This window comes from Somniosus microcephalus, chromosome 7, assembly GCF_052327205.1.
Source record: "Somniosus microcephalus isolate GS21.2 chromosome 7, FLI_Smic_1.0, whole genome shotgun sequence".
Lineage (NCBI taxonomy): Eukaryota > Metazoa > Chordata > Chondrichthyes > Squaliformes > Somniosidae > Somniosus > Somniosus microcephalus.
In genome coordinates this window covers 263,956,174-263,974,403 of record NC_140993.1, presented here as the reverse complement: position 1 = coordinate 263,974,403, position 18,230 = coordinate 263,956,174, and the positions used below count along the sequence as shown (strand labels likewise).

Here is an 18,230-nt window from a genome sequence, read left to right as displayed (position 1 = left end):
GGCGGCGCCCTCGGCGCACACGTGGCGGCGCGGGCTGAAGAGTAGGCGTCTGAGTTTCTCTGGGCCATCTCCAGGGACCGCGCGGTGTCCGCAGCCTGTTTCAGGTCCAACTCCGTTTTTTCCAGCAGTCTTTGCCGGATGTGAGTGGAGCTGAGGCCTGTGATAAAGGCATCGCGAACAAGCTCGTCGGTGTACACTGCGGCTTTTACATCTCGGCACTTACAGTCCTTGCCAAGCTTTTTCAGGATGCTTAGGAACTCCTCCACCGATTCCCCAGGTCGCTGTGCGCGAGTAGCGAGTAGATGCCTAGCATACACCTCATTCGTAGGCTGCTGGTAATGCGCCTTTAAGGTGTTGCAGGCGGCCAGGTACGTATCGGCGTCTTGGATGAGGGGGTAAACCCGGTGGCTTACCCAATTCCGTAGCATTCCGAGTCTCATCTTCGCAGTGTCCGTAGCGTCTTTGACGGCTGCGGAATTGTCCAGGAAGAATTCCATACAGTCAAACCAGTGTCCGAAGCGTGCTGATGCGTCCGGAGCATGTTGATCCAAATCCAAACGTTCGGGTTTCAGGAGTTGATCCATAGTGTTGAAAATTGAGTTAATAAAATTGATGTGCCTCAATTATTCCGAGACTCGAAGTTAGCAGAACAAAAGTAAGGCTTTTATTAACTCAGAACATAACACGTAAAATAGAGAGATGTCTACCTTCAGGAGGCTGCTGCCCGACTGAAGTTAGATTACAAAGGAGCCAGGTATGGGCGGAGCCCTGCACACAACCAGTTCCAGCACATTCCAATACATAATACATGAGGACTGGGGGAAGGGAAAAGACACAGAAAGCAGGCAGTTACAAGACACAGAAAACAGGCAGTGATGAATGGAATATATTTCATCACACTGGGCAAATGTATTAAAATATCGGGTTAAAATCAGACCTGTGTACAATTGGATTTACTTGATTGGACAGCAATTAACTCCGGAAGAAAGCGCAGTGTGATGACTTTCATTTTATTTAGTGCCTTTAACGTAGGAAAATGTCCCAAGGTGCTTCACAAGAGCGTAATCGGACAAAATTGACACCAAATAAAGTTTGGTCAAATGAGGTAGATTTTAAGGAGGAGAGGGAGATCAAGTAACCGGAATGAGGAATTGCAATGATAAAAGTAGTGTGTGCCAGGATCCAAGTTTTAAGCACAGCATTACCTGCACATTTCCAACTTAAATGCAGTTGCCATTTTCGTAGACCCAAATCCAATCCTATTTACGCAGAGGGATTTATAAGAGCCACAGTTACCATGTAGCCTTCAATTTGGGATCTAAGTTTGGACAGTTCTCCGCAGCAACAAGCAATCAGTAATGAGCACAAACCTGAAAAATTAATTTAAATCGAGCCTCCGGCAACAAGCTTTTTTTGAAAACAATAATGTGTTTTTTTTTAAAACACCCCTGTGCCTGCAGATCTACACTGGCTCCCGGACCGATAATTCTCTCAATTTTAAAATTCTTATCCTTGTTTTCAAATCCCTCCATGACCTCTACCCTCTCCCTATCTTTGTAACCTCCTACAACCCTCCGAGATCTCTGCGTGCCTCCAATTCTGGCCTCTTGCGCATCCCCGATTTTAATCGCTCCGCCATTGGCGGCCGTGCCTTCAGCTGTCCAGGCCCTCGGCTCTGGAATTCCCTCCCTAAACCCTTCCGCCTCTCTACCTCGCTCTCCTCCTTTAAGACGCTCCTTAGAACCTACCTCTTTGACCAAGCTTTTGGTCACCTGTCCTGATAGCTCCTTCTGTGGCTCAGTGTGAAAAACGTTTTTATTGATATCGCTGTAGTTACGCACCTTGGGATGTTTTGCTACATTAAATGTGCCATATAAATGTAAGTTGTTGTATGTTCCTGTGCAATTCATAAAGATTTATATTATACAGAGAATGTCCAGGGTCTATTTATACAAATGATGCAGCATAACTCGATAGCGCCACCAGCAGGAACTTACTATTTTGTAAACTTGGACCCTGCATACAAGATACTAATAAATCCTGCATTTTTAGCTTAGAATGGTTATAATCTAGAGGCTTCGAGCTGTGACCCTTTGTTATGTGCCACATGCATGTATTTTAAAAAGTTCTTTTAAGAGTTGTATGTAGTAATTTGGCTTTCAAAGTAGTTATGTGCGGTGAGGAAACCTTTCTTCTCTTGTCCTAATAATGATAGACGACCAGTTTTTGCAAGAGCACGGTTAATGTAAATAACTAAATTCTTGTTCAAAATCCTAGTGATGGAACAAGCTATCATTAAAATTTAAATTTGTTAACGAACTGAGTTGGTCCTGTTGGTATGTGTTACTTGTTAGATTATTCAAATTTGAGGGTTATAAGCCTTTGTCGAGCCTTGAGTTTAAACTTTAAAATGAGACACTCCACCACCTTCGAGCTGCGTTCAATGGACATAAACCGATCATACATTATTGATCTGGGAGACAAACGCTAGTAATTTCATTAATCTGGACCACTTCTATCTTGAATGCTCCCAGGGGCAGGTGATGGGGAGACACACGGTTGGCAGGTGATGGGGAGACACACGGTTGGCAGGTGATGGGGAGACACGTGGTTGGCAGGTGATGGGGAGACACGCGGTTGGCAGGTGATGGGGAGACACACGGTTGGCAGGTGATGGGGAGACACACGGTTGGCAGGTGATGGGGAGTGACACACGGTTGGCAGGTGATGGGGAGACACGCGGTTGGCAGGTGATGGGGAGAGACACGGTTGGCAGGTGATGGGGAGACACGCGGTTGGCAGGTGATGGGGAGAGACACGGTTGGCATGTGATGGGGAGAGACACGGTTGGCAGGTGATGGGGAGACACACGGTTGGCAGGTGATGGGGAGACACGCGGTTGGCAGGTGATGGGGAGACACGCGGTTGGCAGGTGATGGGGAGAGACGCGGTTGGCAGGTGATGGGGAGAGACGCGGTTGGCAGGTGATGGGGAGAGACGCGGTTGGCAGGTGATGGGGAGAGACACACGGTTGGCAGGTGATGGGGAGAGACACGGTTGGCAGGTGATGGGGAGAGACACGGTTGGCAGGTGATGGGGAGAGACACGGTTGGCAGGTGATGGGGAGACACACGGTTGGCAGGTGATGGGGAGACACGCGGTTGGCAGGTGATGGGGAGAGACACGGTTGGCAGGTGATGGGGAGAGACACGGTTGGCAGGTGATGGGGAGAGACACGGTTGGCAGGTGATGGGGAGAGACACGGTTGGCAGGTGATGGGGAGAGACACGGTTGGCAGGTGATGGGGAGTGACACACGGTTGGCATGTGATGGGGAGAGACACGGTTGGCAGGTGATGGGGAGACACACGGTTGGCAGGTGATGGGGAGACACGCGGTTGGCAGGTGATGGGGAGAGACACGGTTGGCATGTGATGGGGAGAGACACGGTTGGCAGGTGATGGGGAGACACACGGTTGGCAGGTGATGGGGAGACACGCGGTTGGCAGGTGATGGGGAGACACGGTTGGCAGGTGATGGGGAGACACGGTTGGCAGGTGATGGGGAGAGACGCGGTTGGCAGGTGATGGGGAGAGACACACGGTTGGCAGGTGATGGGGAGAGACACGGTTGGCAGGTGATGGGGAGAGACACGGTTGGCAGGTGATGGGGAGAGACACGGTTGGCAGGTGATGGGGAGTGACACACGGTTGGCATGTGATGGGGAGAGACACGGTTGGCAGGTGATGGGGAGACACACGGTTGGCAGGTGATGGGGAGACACGCGGTTGGCAGGTGATGGGGAGAGACACGGTTGGCATGTGATGGGGAGAGACACGGTTGGCAGGTGATGGGGAGACACACGGTTGGCAGGTGATGGGGAGACACGCGGTTGGCAGGTGATGGGGAGACACGCGGTTGGCAGGTGATGGGGAGAGACGCGGTTGGCAGGTGATGGGGAGACACGCGGTTGGCAGGTGATGGGGAGACACACGGTTGGCAGGTGATGGGGAGACACGCGGTTGGCAGGTGATGGGGAGAGACACGGTTGGCAGGTGATGGGGAGAGACACGGTTGGCAGGTGATGGGGAGAGACACGGTTGGCAGGTGATGGGGAGAGACACGGTTGGCAGGTGATGGGGAGAGACACGGTTGGCAGGTGATGGGGAGACACACGGTTGGCAGGTGATGGGGAGACACGCGGTTGGCAGGTGATGGGGAGAGACACGGTTGGCAGGTGATGGGGAGAGACACGGTTGGCAGGTGATGGGGAGAGACACGGTTGGCAGGTGATGGGGAGAGACACGGTTGGCAGGTGATGGGGAGAGACACGGTTGGCAGGTGATGGGGAGTGACACACGGTTGGCAGGTGATGGGGAGAGACACGGTTGGCAGGTGATGGGGAGAGACACGGTTGGCAGGTGATGGGGAGACACACGGTTGGCAGGTGATGGGGAGACACGGTTGGCAGGTGATGGGGAGACACACGGTTGGCAGGTGATGGGGAGACCTGCAGTTGGCAGGTGATGGGGAGACACGGTTGGCAGGTGATGGGGAGAGACACACGGTTGGCAGGTGATGGGGAGAGACACACGGTTGGCAGGTGATGGGGAGAGACACACGGTTGGCAGGTGATGGGGAGAGACACACGGTTGGCAGGTGATGGGGAGAGACACACGGTTGGCAGGTGATGGGGAGAGACGCACGGTTGGCAGGTGATGGGGAGTGACACACGGTTGGCAGGTGATGGGGAGAGACACACGGTTGGCAGGTGATGGGGAGAGACACGGTTGGCAGGTGATGGGGAGAGACACGGTTGGCAGGTGATGGGGAGAGACACACGGTTGGCAGGTGATGGGGAGACACAAGGTTGGCAGGTGATGGGGAGAGACACGGTTGGCAGGTGATGGGGAGAGACACGGTTGGCAGGTGATGGGGAGACACACGGTTGGCAGGTGATGGGGAGACACAAGGTTGGCAGGTGATGGGGAGAGACACGGTTGGCAGGTGATGGGGAGAGACACGGTTGGCAGGTGATGGGGAGAGACACGGTTGGCAGGTGATGGGGGGAGACACGGTTGGCAGGTGATGGGGAGACACACGGTTGGCAGGTGATGGGGAGACCCGCGGTTGGCAGGTGATGGGGAGACACGGAGTTGGCAGGTGATGGGGAGACACGGTTGGCAGGTGATGGGGAGAGACACACAGTTGGCAGGTGATGGGGAGAGACACACGGTTGGCAGGTGATGGGGAGAGACACACGGTTGGCAGGTGATGGGGAGAGACGCACGGTTGGCAGGTGATGGGGAGTGACACACGGTTGGCAGGTGATGGGGAGAGACGCACGGTTGGCAGGTGATGGGGAGTGACACACGGTTGGCAGGTGATGGGGAGAGACACACGGTTGGCAGGTGATGGGGAGAGACACGGTTGGCAGGTGATGGGGAGAGACACGGTTGGCAGGTGATGGGGAGACACACGGTTGGCAGGTGATGGGGAGACACACGGTTGGCAGGTGATGGGGAGATACGGTTGGCAGGTGATGGGGAGATACGGTTGGCATGTAGCGGGTGGATATAAAGTTGGTGTAAGATTAGACGAGTTCTGCAGGTTTGGTTGATCAGTTGTTTTGGGGGTGGAGAATTTTCACAAACTTCTGTTTGGATTTTAACTTATAAGAAAGGTTTGTGATTTATTAGATCCTTTTGAGTGCTTGATTATCTTTAAGTATTATTTATTATACTGAAAGTCTGTGTGTGGGATTAATTTTTGGACAAAACATTCTAATCCTTACAGAATCTTCAATATTTTAAATATTTTGTTAACTGATTTTAGTCCATGTGATCTCAAAGTAACTTGAATGCATTTGTTTTTCTGATTTGCTGTTAACGAGCTTTCATTGAGCAAAACCCTATGTACTTTTGTTTTTATATAGTTGGCCTTCGAAACTATGGGAGTTATCTCCGTGATGACCAACTGTGCATTGATTGGGATATCGCCCCAAGTGAAGGGGCTTTTTCATGGAAACAGTATACAGCTTGTCCTGTTAGTTGTGGGTGTAGAGGTAAGTTAAACATTTGCATCTAGTGGACTTCAATGGGATTGAATATCCATTATGTATTAGCTGCGGAATCTCTTCCCCCTCCTCACATGTTTAATCTTGTAACATACTTGTGTAAGAATTAGTTGGCCTTTGCATTGAACAGTTGGTTTTATTTGATATGCGTCAACTTGTCAGCAAGGTACAATGCATTCTGTTTATATATAGTCATATATATTGTCTGTACCTGATCTGTTTCATTTGCATAGCTGATGAAACTTAATTATGTTTCAGATGATAAGAGTTCCAGGTTTATGTAGAGCAAATTGAATAATTTATGTGATTTTTTTTTTTGATTAGTTATTTTGGAGTGGGGGAAAATCAGTTGCAAATTAAGCATACACTTGTTTGTTATGCCTCAGAATAGCCTTTTTGCCACAGACCTACTAGATAGACTGTGACTGGATTTTACTTACCAAATACACTGTCAGAGGAAGAGGGCAAAATACCAGCCTAAAATAAGTCAAGGGGAGAAACTTAGTGGAATTAATGTAAGTTTTTTTTAAAATGGTAATGGAGAAAATAATGGGACCTAATGTCGACAACTTTCCAGGACCTGATGGTTGCCACCCAAGGGTATTACAAGAAACAGGTGGGGAAATTGCAGATGTGCTATTCATAATTTTCCAAAGCTCTCTAGATTTGGAAATTGTGCTTTTGGATTGGAAAATTGCAAATGTCACTCCATTATTTAAGACAAGAGGGAGGCAGAACCAGGAAACTACAGACCTATCGGTTTAACAACCGTTGTGGGGAAGTTACTGGAATCTATCATCAAGGACAGAGTGACTGAGCACTTGGACAAGTATGAGCTGATCAGAGAGTAAGGTAGATCATGTCTGACTAATCTAAATTTTTTGAGGATGCCACTAACAAAGTGAACAGGACAGGGTGTTGTTTATATAGATTTCCAGAAGGCATTTGATAAGGTTCCGCGCAAGAGATTATTAGGAAAAGTGAGCGTGCATAGAATTGGAGGTATCCTTATGACATGGGTTGTTGGTACAGGAAACTTTTGTTTAACCGGAGGTTAAATGTCCGGAAAGCTCTATCTACCGGCAAAATTCGGCAAAATTCAGGATCTTGTGGATAGCACATTCAGTGAGTTGGTCACACCGCAGGTAAAGGCTAGCTCAGACAGTAAATGGGTGACCAAAAGGCAGGGTAAAGGCAGGAAGGTAGTGCAGGAGTCACCTGCGGTCATCTCCCTCCAAAACAGGTTTACCGTTTTGGGTACTGTTGGGGGAGATGACTTATCAGGGGAAGGCACCAGCAGCCAGGTTCAGGGCACCATGACTGGCTCTGCTGCACAGAAGGGCGGGAAAAAGAGGGATAGGGCTATAGTGATAGGGGATTCAATTGTAAGGGGGATAGATAGGAGTTTCTGTGGCCGAGACCGAGACTCCAAGATGGTATGTTGCCTCCCTGGTGCAAGGGTCAAGGATGTCTCGGAGCGGGTGCAGAGCATTCTGAAGGGGGAGGGGGATCAGCCAGTTGTCGTGGTACATGTAGGTACCAACGATGTAGGTAAAAAGAGGGAGGAGGTCCTACAAGCTGAATTTAGGGAGTTAGGAGCTAAATTGAAAAGTAGGACCTCAAAGGTAGTAATCTCTGGATTGCTACCAGTGCCACGAGCTAATAAGTTTAGAGAGAGTAAGATAGATAAGCTAAATACGTGGCTTGAGCAGTGGTGCAAGGGAGAGGGATTTAAATTCTTGAGGCATTGGAACCAGTTCTTGGGGAGGAGTGACCTGTACCAAGGGGACGGTCTACACCTGAACTGTGAGGGAGCCGATGTCCTCGGGATAATATTTTCTAGGGCGGTTCGGGAGGATTTAAACTAATTTGGCAGGGGGATGGGAACCTAGGTAGTGGAAAAGAGGGAAGTCATATGAAATCAGAAATAGATGGTAGAAAGGTGAGAAGCAATAAGCAAAGGAGAGAAACACAAAGGGCCAAACTAATTCATAATGAGAGTGTGAAAAAAGCAAGCCTGAAGGCTTTGTATCTTAATGCTAGAAGCATTAGGAACAAGGTGGATGAATTAGTTGTGGAAATAGAGGTAAACAAGTATGATTTGATTGGGATTACAGAAACGTGGCTGCAGGATGGGCAAGGCTGGGAACTTAACATCCAGGGATATACAATATTTAGGAAGGATCGGCAAAAAGGTAGGGGAGGTGGGGTAGCATTGCTGGTAAAGGAGGGGATTAATGCAATGGAAAGGAAGGATATTAACTCGGATGAAACGGAATCTGTATGGGTAGAAATGAGAAATAGCAAGGGGAGGAAAACGTTAGTGGGTGTGATATATAGGCCTCCAAATAGTAATATGGAGGTGAGGGAAGGCATAAAAAGGGAAATTAGAGAAGCGTGCGATAAGAGCACAGCTGTCATCATGGGTGACTTTAATTTACATATTGATTGGACTACCCAAATTAGTAAAAATTCTGAGGAGGAGGAATTCCTGGAATGTTTTCGGGACGGTTATCTGGACCAATATGTCGAGGAGCCGACTCGAGATCAGGCCATTTTAGACTGGGTATTGTGCAATGAGAAGGGACTTATCAGCAATCTTCTTGTACGAGGCCCCTTGGGTCAGAGCGATCATAATATGATCGAGCTCTCAGTCGAGATGGAGAGTGAGGAAATTGAATCAGAGACTAAGGTCCAGAACTTAAATAAAGGGAATTACGAGGGTATGAGACGGGAATTGGGTAAGATTGATTGGGTGGTGTTTCTGGGGGGATTGACAGTGGATAGACAATGGCAAGCATTCAAAGATAGAATGGAAGAATTCCAGAACATGTTTATACCGGTTTGGCATAAAAATAAACCTAAAAAGGTGACTCAACCGTGGATAACGAGGGAAATTAGGGACAGCATAAAATCAAAAAAAAGGGCATATCAACTGGCAAAAAAAAGCACCAGACCGGAAGATTGGGGGCAGTACAGGATACAGCAAAAGAGGACAAAGGGATTAATCAGGAAGGGGAAAATAGAATACGAAAGTAAACTTGCAGCAAACATAAAGACAGACTGCAAAAGCTTTTATCGGTATATCAGGAGGAAAAGACTGGTAAAATCCCAAGTCGGTCCCTTGCAGTCCGATTCGGGAGAATATATAATGGAGAATAAGGAAATGGCAGACCAATTAAACTCATACTTTGGTTCTGTATTCACAAAGGAGGACACAAATAACCTCCCAGGAATATCGGCAAACATAGGGACTAATGAGAGGGAGGAGCTGACAGAAATTAATATCTCTAGGGATATGGTGTTTGGTAAGTTGAGGGGACTGAAGGCCGACAAATCCCCGGGGCCTGATAAACTACATCCTAGGGTACTTAAGGAGGTGGCCCTGGAGATAGCAGATGCTCTAAGGATCATCTTCCGGAACTCCATTGACTCGGGAACAGTACCCGTGGATTGGAGGGTAGCTAATGTTACCCCAATATTTAAAAAGGGGGGTAGAGAGAAAGCAGGGAATTATAGACCAGTAAGCCTTACATCGGTTGTGGGCAGAATGCTAGAGTCCATTATTAAGGATAAAATAGCGGAGCACTTGACAAATGGGGAAAGGATCGGACAGAGTCAACATGGATTTACAAAGGGTAAATCGTGTTTGACTAATCTGCTGGAATTTTTTGAGGAAGTAACTGGTAAAATAGATGGGGGAGAGCCTGTGGATGTGGTGTACCTTGACTTCCAGAAAGCCTTCGATAAGGTTCCACACAAAAGATTATCATGCAAAATTAAGGCTCATGGGATTGGGGGCAAAGTATTAACGTGGATAGAGAACTGGCTGGCGGATAGAAAACAGAGAGTTGGAATAAACGGCTCGTTTTCGGGCAGGCAGTGACCAGCGGGGTGCCGCAAGGATCTGTCCTGGGACCCCAGCTGTTCACAATATATATAAATGATCTGGATCAGGGAATTGGATGCAATATTTCCAAATTCGCTGACGACACTAAACTAGGAGGAGGGGTGGGCTCTGATGAGGATGTCAGGAGGCTACAGTGCGATTTGGACAGGTTGGGGGAATGGGCGGATACGTGGCAGATGCACTATAATGTGGATAAATGCGAGGTTATCCACTTTGGGGGTAAAAACAGGAGGGTAGATTATTATCTAAATGACAATAGATTGGGAGATGGGGAAGTGCAGAGGGACCTGGGTGTTCTTGTGCACCAGTCACTGAAGGAGAGCATGCAGGTGCAACAGGCGATTAAGAAGGCAAATGGTATGTTGGCCTTCATATCAAGGGGGTTCGAGTATAGGAATAGGGATACCTTACTACAGCTGTACAAGGTGCAGGTGAGACCGCATCTGGAGTATTGTGTACAGTTTTGGTCGCCCCATCTGCGGAAGGATGTTCTTGCCATGGAAAGAGTGCAACGGCGATTCACCAGGCTGATACCTGGAATGGCGGGAATGACCTACGAAGAGAGATTAAATAGTTTGGGCTTGTACTCACTGGAGTTTAGAAGATTGAGAGGGGATCTCATCGAAACATATAAAATTATGGCAGGCCTGGATAGGCTGAATTCAGAGAGAATGTTTCCAATGGCCGGGGAGCACAGAACCAGGGGCCACAGTCTAAAAATAGCGGGCAAATCATTTAAAACAGAGATGAGGAAGAATTTCTTCACTCAAAGAGTGGTGAGCCTGTGGAATTCCCTGCCACAGAGGGCTGCGAAGGCTAATTCAATAAATATTTTCAAGAGAGAATTGGATATATTTCTGAAGGCTAAGGGGATTAAGGGTTACGGAGAAAAGGCGGGGACGGGGTACTGAACTGGTAAGATCAGCTATGATCTCAGACGAAGATCAGCCATGATCTCATTGAATGGCGGAGCAGGCTCGAAGGGCCGAATGGCCTACTCCTGTTCCTATCTCTATGTTTCCTATAAGTTTTTTTTACTTCTCGTTGCTTTTTTTTTCCAGTCAGGCTCTGCAAGGTCTAGCTGAAGTTGTTGTTTAGCTACAGAGACGCTTTTAAGCTGCGGCCGACTGTTTTGAAGCTGTTAAGCAACAGGGTTTGTTGATTCACACGGCGCTCAAAAGCTCCGTATGTTTTAACATTAGCGCTGGTTTGTACGGCAGTTTTGATGGTACAGCACCAGCTCGGTCCCATCAGTGCCGATACCAGAAAGTTTCCTGTAGTTGGTTGGCAGGAGACAGAGAGTCGGGATAAAGGCAACGTACTCTGATTGGCGGAATGTGACAAGTGGTGTTCCCCATGGATCTGTACTGGGGCCTCTGCTTTTCACCATATATATCAGTGAATGAATCGGGAGTTGTATATCCAAGTTTGCAGGTGACACTAAATTGGGAAGCACTAAGTTTTGCAGATGGGAACAGCAAGTTACAAAGGGGCATAGACAGATTAAGTGAGTCTGCAAAACTGTGGCAGATGAAGTTCAATGTGGAGGTCATCCACTTGGATCCAAGAAGGACAAATCGGAACATTTTCTTAATGGTGAGAAATTAAGAACTGTGGAGGAGCAAAGAGATTTACAAATATTTTGTGTCTGTCCGTGTACACAAATCACTAAAAGCTAGCGCACAGGTATGAAAAGTAATCGAAAAGGCTAATGGAATGTTGGTCTTTATCTTAAGGGGGTTGGAATACAAAGTGGCGGAAGTTCTGCTTCAAAACAGAAAACGCTGGAGTACTCAGCAGGTCAGGCAGCATCCGCGGTGAGAGAAACAGAGTTAACGTTTCAGGTCGATGACCTTTCGTCAGAACTGGAAAAAAGCAGGAAATGGAACAGATTTTGAAGCAAGTTTAGGGGCTGGGAAATGGGGGAGGGGAAGAAAGAACAAAAGGGAAGGTCTGTGATAGGATAGAAGGCAGGAGAAGTAAAGAGACATTAAGAGACACTCAAGGCGAGAGGAGATGGTAATAGGACAGGTTAAGAAACAAAGGATGGCTCTAGATGAAGTGTAAATTGCGCTGGCAGAATGAAAGACAGCTGGCCTGTGGGAGAGAAGAACAGAAGGCACAAACAAAAAGTGTGGATAAAAAAAATATATATGATGGGGGCCGGGGTTATGATCTGAATTTGTTGAACTCGATGTTGAGTCCAGAAGGCTGTAAAGTGCCTAATCAAAAGACGAGGTGCTGTTCCTCGAGCTTACGCTGAGCTTCCGTGGAACAATGCAAGAGGCCGAGGGCGGAGAGGTCAGAGTGGGAATGGAGTGGTGAATTAAAGTGACAGGCGACCGGAAGCTCGGGGTCCCCCTTACAGACTGAACGGAGGTGTTCCGCAAAGCGGTCACCCAATCTGCGTTTGGTCTCCCCAATGTAGAGGAGACCACATCGTGAGCAGCGAATACAGTATACTAAATTGCGAGAAGTACAAGTAAATCGCTGTTTCACCTGGAAGGGGTGTTTGGGGCCCTGGACAGTGGGAAGGGGGGGAGGTATGAGGGCATGTGTTGCATCCCCTGCGCTTGCATGGGAAGGTGCCGGGTGAAGTGGAAGGGGTGTTGGGGGCGATAGAGTGGACTAGGGTGTCGCGGAGGGAGCGGTCCCTATGGAATGCTGAAAGGGGAGGTGAGGGGAAGATGCGTTTGGTGGTGGGCTCACGCTGGAGGTGGTGGAAATGGCGGAGGATGATCCGTTGAATGTGGAGGCTGGTGGAGTGAAAGGTGTGGACTAGGGGATCTCTATCGTGGTTCCGGGAGGGAGGCGCAGAAGTGCGGGAGATAGAACGGACACAGTTAAGGGCCGTGTCAACCACTGCAGAGGGGAATCCTCGGTTGAAGAAAAAGGAAGACATGTCGGAAGCATTGGTATGGAAGGTGGCATTGTCAGATCAGATGCGGTGGAGACTGAGAAAATGGAATAGAGCCCTTACAGGAGACGGGGTGGGAGGAAGTGTTGTCCAAGTAGCTGTGGGAGTCAGTGGGCTTGTAGTGGATGTTTGTCAATAACCTATCCCCAGAGATGGAGACGGAGAAGTCGAGGAAGGGAAGAGTCGGAGATGGACCATGTGAAGGTGAGGGAAGGGTGAAAATTGGAAGCAAAGTGAATGAAATTAACTAGTTCAGGGTGAGAGCAGGAAATGGCACCGATAGTCATCAATGTACCGGAAAAAGAGTGAGGGAGGGGACCCGAGTAGGACTGGAACAAAGAGTGTTCCACATATCCCACGAAAAGGCAGGCATAGCTAGGACCCATGCGGGTTCCCATAGCAACACCTTTGATTGGGAGGCAGTGAGTGGAGACAAAGGAGAAGTTGTTCAACGTGAGAACAAGTTCAGCCAGGCGGAGGAGGGTGGTGGTGGATGGGGACTGGTTGGGCCTCTGTTCAAGGAAGAAGCGGAGCGCCCTTTTATTTCAAGGGGGTTGGAGTATAAAAGCAGGGAAGTCCTGCTACAACTGTACAGGGTATTGGTGAGACCACACCTTGAGTACTGTGTACAGTTTTGGTCTCCTTATTTAAGGAAGGATATACTTGCATTGGAGGCAGTTCAGAGACGATTCACACGGTTAATTCCAGAGATGAGGGGGTTGACTTATGAGGAAAGATTGAGCAGGCTGGGCCTACACTCATTAGAATTTAGAAGAATGAGAAGTGATCTTATTGAAACATATAAGATACTGAGGGAGCTCGACAAGGTAGATGCAGAGAGGATGTTTCCCCTTGTGGGGAAATCTAGAACTCGGGGGCATAGTTTCAGAATAAAGAGTCGCCCTTTTAGAACTGAGATGAGGAGGAATTTCTTAGAGGGTCGTAAATCTGTGGAATTCTCTGCCCCAGAGAGCCGTGGAGGCTGGGTTATTAAATACATTTAAGGTGGAGATGGACAGTTTTTTGCAAGATAAGGGAGTGAAGGGTTATGGGGAGCGGGCAGGGAAGTGGCTTTGAGTCCAAGATCAGCCATGATCTTATTGAATGGCGGAGCAGGCTCGAGGGGCCAAGTGGCCTATTCCTGCTCCTATTTCTTGTGTTCTTATGTTCATTTCTGAGCACTGCACCTCAGAAAGGATATTGATGTTCTCACTTGAGGGGAGACCAGAACTTGGGGCCATAAATATAAGATAGTCAGATAAATAAATCGAATAGGGAATTCAGGAGAACTTCTTTACCCAGAAAGTGGTTAGAATGTGGAACTCGCTGCCACGTGGAGTGGTTGAAGCGAATCGCATAGGTGCATTTAAGGGGAAGCTGGATAAAAACAGAAAGGCACAGTATTATTTAAATGGTGATAGATTGGGAAATGTTGATGTGCAGAGGGACCTGGGTGTCCTTGTACATCAGTCACTGAAAGCAAACATGCAGATGCAGCAAGCAGTTAGGAAGGCAAATGGCATGTTGGCCTTCATTGCAAGAGGATTTGAGTACAGGAGCAAGGATGTCTTACTACAGTTATACAGGGCCTTGGTGAGACCACACCTGGAGTACTGTGTGTAGTTTTGATCTCCTTACCTAAGAAAGGATATACTTGCCATAGAGGGAGTGCAGCGAAGGTTCACCAGACTGATTCCTGGGATGGCAGGACTGTCGTATGAGGAGAGATTGGGTCGACTAGGCCTGTATTCACTAGAGTTTAGAAGAATGAGAGGGGATCTCATTGAAACGTATAAAATTCTGACAGGGCTAGACAGACTGGATGCAGGGAGGATGTTTCCCTTGGCTGGGGGCACTAGAATGAGAGGTCGCAGTCTCTGGATACGAGGTAGGACATTTAGGACTGAGATGAGGAGAAACTTTTTCACTCGGAGGGTGGTGAACCTGTGGAATTCTCTACCACAGAAGGCTGTGGAAGCCAAGTCACTGAATGGCCCTGAAATTAGGATCGGGAGCTTGCCGCGCGTGCAAGCCCCCGATGTTCACTTACCCGGCGCGCTGACATTTTAATTCTGACCCGCATTGCATTTCCTCTCACTGGCCCGCTTGAGGTCCTGCCGCGCTGTGCGTGCGTGACCCAGCGGTGTACTTAGTGCGATGAGCCGGCTGGAATCACGTGAGCACAGGGCAACCAATGGGAGGTTGCAAAAGTTCATTCATAAGTTTGACAGTAAGAGCTGTCAAACTCATGAAAACTCCTGGCCCCAAAACACTACTTAAACCTGAAAGAAAATTGCACTACTTAAATGAACCATAAAGAACTCTGAAAAACTATTTTAAACAATAATTTTAAAATTTGAAAAAAAAAATTATATAAAAAATCGGGGCTAAAACTAAACTTACCTTACTGTAAATTCTTTAAAAATAACAAACCTGTGGGGAAAATTTTTTCTCAATTGTATTAATAGACCACTTACCTGTAAAACTAAGTACTTACGTGTGGTTTTTCAATGCGTAAATACCGGAGGCCTTTACACATGCGCAACTCTCTAAAAATAGAGGAAATCCAAGTCGCACGCGCTGCCCGATACCCCGCACGCGTTCAGCCTCTTAACCCCTTGGGTCAGAGGACAGGAAATGCCGGTTTTCAGCGCATGCGCTGTGCATGCTGAAAACCGGCAATTCTTCCGGGCACACGCGTGAGTACCCCGTCCTTACTCACGCGTTGGGCCCGGAATTACTGGGCCAGTATATTTAAGAAGGAGATGGATGGATTTCTAGACACAAAAGGCATCAAGGGGTATGGGGAGAGAACGGGAATATGGTATTGAGAGAGGGGATCAGCCATGATCATATTGAATGGCGGAGCTGACTCGAAGGGCCGAATAGCCTATTCCTGCTCCTATTTTTCTATGTTTCTATGTTCTACATGAGGGAGAAAGGAATAGAAGGATATGCTGATAGGGTTGGATGAAGATGGGTGGGAGGAGGCTCGTGTGGAGCATAAACCCCAGCATGGACATGTTGGGCTGAATGGCTTGTTTCTGTGCTGCAAATGCTATGTAATATTGACCTTGGAGAGGAGGTACAGTGCAAATTCACCAGAATGATACCAGGACTTAAAAGGGTTAAATTATGAAGACAGGTTGCATAAACTTGGGTTATAATCCCTTTAGAAGGTTTAAGAGTGATCTAATTTAGGTATTTACAATAACAGAATTCGATAGATTAGATACAGAGAAGCTAGTTTCTCTGGTGGGAAAATCCAGAACAAGGGGGCATAATCTTAAAACTAGAGCCAGGCTGTTCAGGGCTAAAATCAGGAAGCACTTTTTCACACAAAGGGTAGTGGAAATCTGGAACTCTCCTCCAAAAGGCTGTGGATGTTGGGGGTCAATTTAAACTTTTGAGACTGAGATCGATAGATTTTTATTAGGTAAGGGTATCGAGGGATATGTATCAAAGGCGGATAACTGAACGGTGGAACAGGCTCGAGGGGCTGAATGGCCTCCTCCTGTTCCCTCCCTGGACACACTCAGGCCAAACGAAAATGTTCACGACCTCGGATGAGACATTAAACAGGTGGACATAAAAGATCACTTGGCACTATTCAAAAAAAATAGATGGGGAGTTCGCTCCGGTGTTTTGGCCAATAGTTATCCCTCAACCAACACCACTGACACAGATTATATGTTCATTAACCTCTTTAATGTTTGTGGGACCTTGCTGTGCACAAATTGTCTGCCACATTTCCCTCCATTACAACAGTGACTACACTTCAAAAGTACTTAATTGGCTGTAAAGCGCTTTGGGACGTCCCGAGGTCTAAGGTCTGAAGGTTAAATAGGCCTGAAGCTGTAGTGGGTTGAGACTTTAGTACCATTAAGCATACTGGGACCCCACCACGATCTGATGATATAGAAACATAGAAGATAGGAGCAGGAGTAGGCCATTTGGCCCCTCGAGCCTGCTCCGCCATTTAATGAGATCATGGCTGATCATCCAAACTCAGTACCCTGTCCCTGCCTTCTCCCCATATCCCTTGATCCCTTTAGCCTTAAGAAATATATCTAACTCCTTCTTGAATATATTTAATGAATTGGCCTCAACTGCCTTCTGTGGTAGAGAATTCCACAGATTCACCACTCTCTGGGTGAAGAAATTCCTCCTCATCTCTGTCCTAAATGGCTTACCCCTTATCCTTAGACTGTGACCCCTGGTACTAGGTTTGAAAAAAAAACACAACTTAGTCAGATGCAATCAATTCCCCCCAGCCATATTAATTTTTGTTATTGTTTACTCAGTAGCAAGTTAACTCCAGCAGAGGGTGTAGTGAGATCACAACAATAAAACATTAATGGGCCAGAGTTTGCTGTGTCTGCTGTTAGTTAGTTAGACTTGCCCTTGCACATGTCGGTTTTTACATTTTTTGCGTGGCAAGTTGCTAAAAGTACGAGCTGATAATGTTGCAGTGAGGGAAACCGGGTATCTGGGACCTGAGTGAACAAGGCAAGCAACAGGGTATCTCCTTAACCAATCCGATTGAGGAACTGTGAAAGAAACAGCGCAAGGACTGAGAATTGAAATTAAGAGTGGGTGAATTCAATGTCACGGTACAGAAAGAGAAATAAAGAGAAGGAAAGAAAGATAGGATAGAGAGAGAAAGGAAAAGTTTTTAAAAAAAAAAACTTAAACTTAAAATTTTACATTTTAAAAATCTCCAACGACAATTAAAACCTGAAGGAATGAGACTCCAGACTTGTAATAGTTAATTTTCAGTGCCAGAGAGGTTGACTGGCAGTAATAAACACTTCTCACGTCATTAAAAGGGTAATTAGAGTGGAATGGACAAGAATTCACTTTCTGTGGCGAGATTAGCACGTATCTACTGCGCAAATACAGCAACTTTGCTCCATTCAAAGCATTTCAATGGTGAGGCAGACAGCGAAATGCTGTTTTTTCAAAGCTAACGGGGCAACTCTGACAGCAACTTTTGGATATTTGAGTTTAACCGTGCATCTGCCTCTCGCCTAAAGTTGCTGTACCATTTACACATAAATAACAGAGAGCGCCATTAGCCTCTCTGTTATTTTGACAGGAAAATCTGAGCCAATGTTTTATAAGCTCATCTAGTTAATGAACTAACTTTTTTTTCCATGTCAAAACCTGACAGACTTTTATTAAGCATACATTTTGGAGTAGATTTGAGAAAATACCATTTTACATACAGTACATTAGTGGGCCATAAATATTGATCAATTTTTAGTAAGAACAGAAGAAATAGGAGCAGGAGTAGGCCCTTTGAGCCTGCTCTGCCATTCAATGAGA

At 47.2% G+C, this 18,230-nt stretch overlaps 1 protein-coding gene across 4 annotated transcripts in view; it reads left to right on the top strand.

The window, feature by feature from the left end:
- ano10a (anoctamin 10a) overlaps positions 1-18,230 on the top strand; it is a 127,996-nt gene that overhangs the window by 75,141 nt on the left and 34,625 nt on the right. For all 4 annotated transcript variants that reach the window (XM_085993702.1, XM_085993704.1, XM_085993701.1 and 1 more), the window contains one exon: positions 5,935-6,063. In XM_085993702.1, the coding sequence (XP_085849828.1) occupies positions 5,935-6,063 (129 nt within the window). The remainder of the gene's footprint in view (positions 1-5,934; positions 6,064-18,230) is intronic.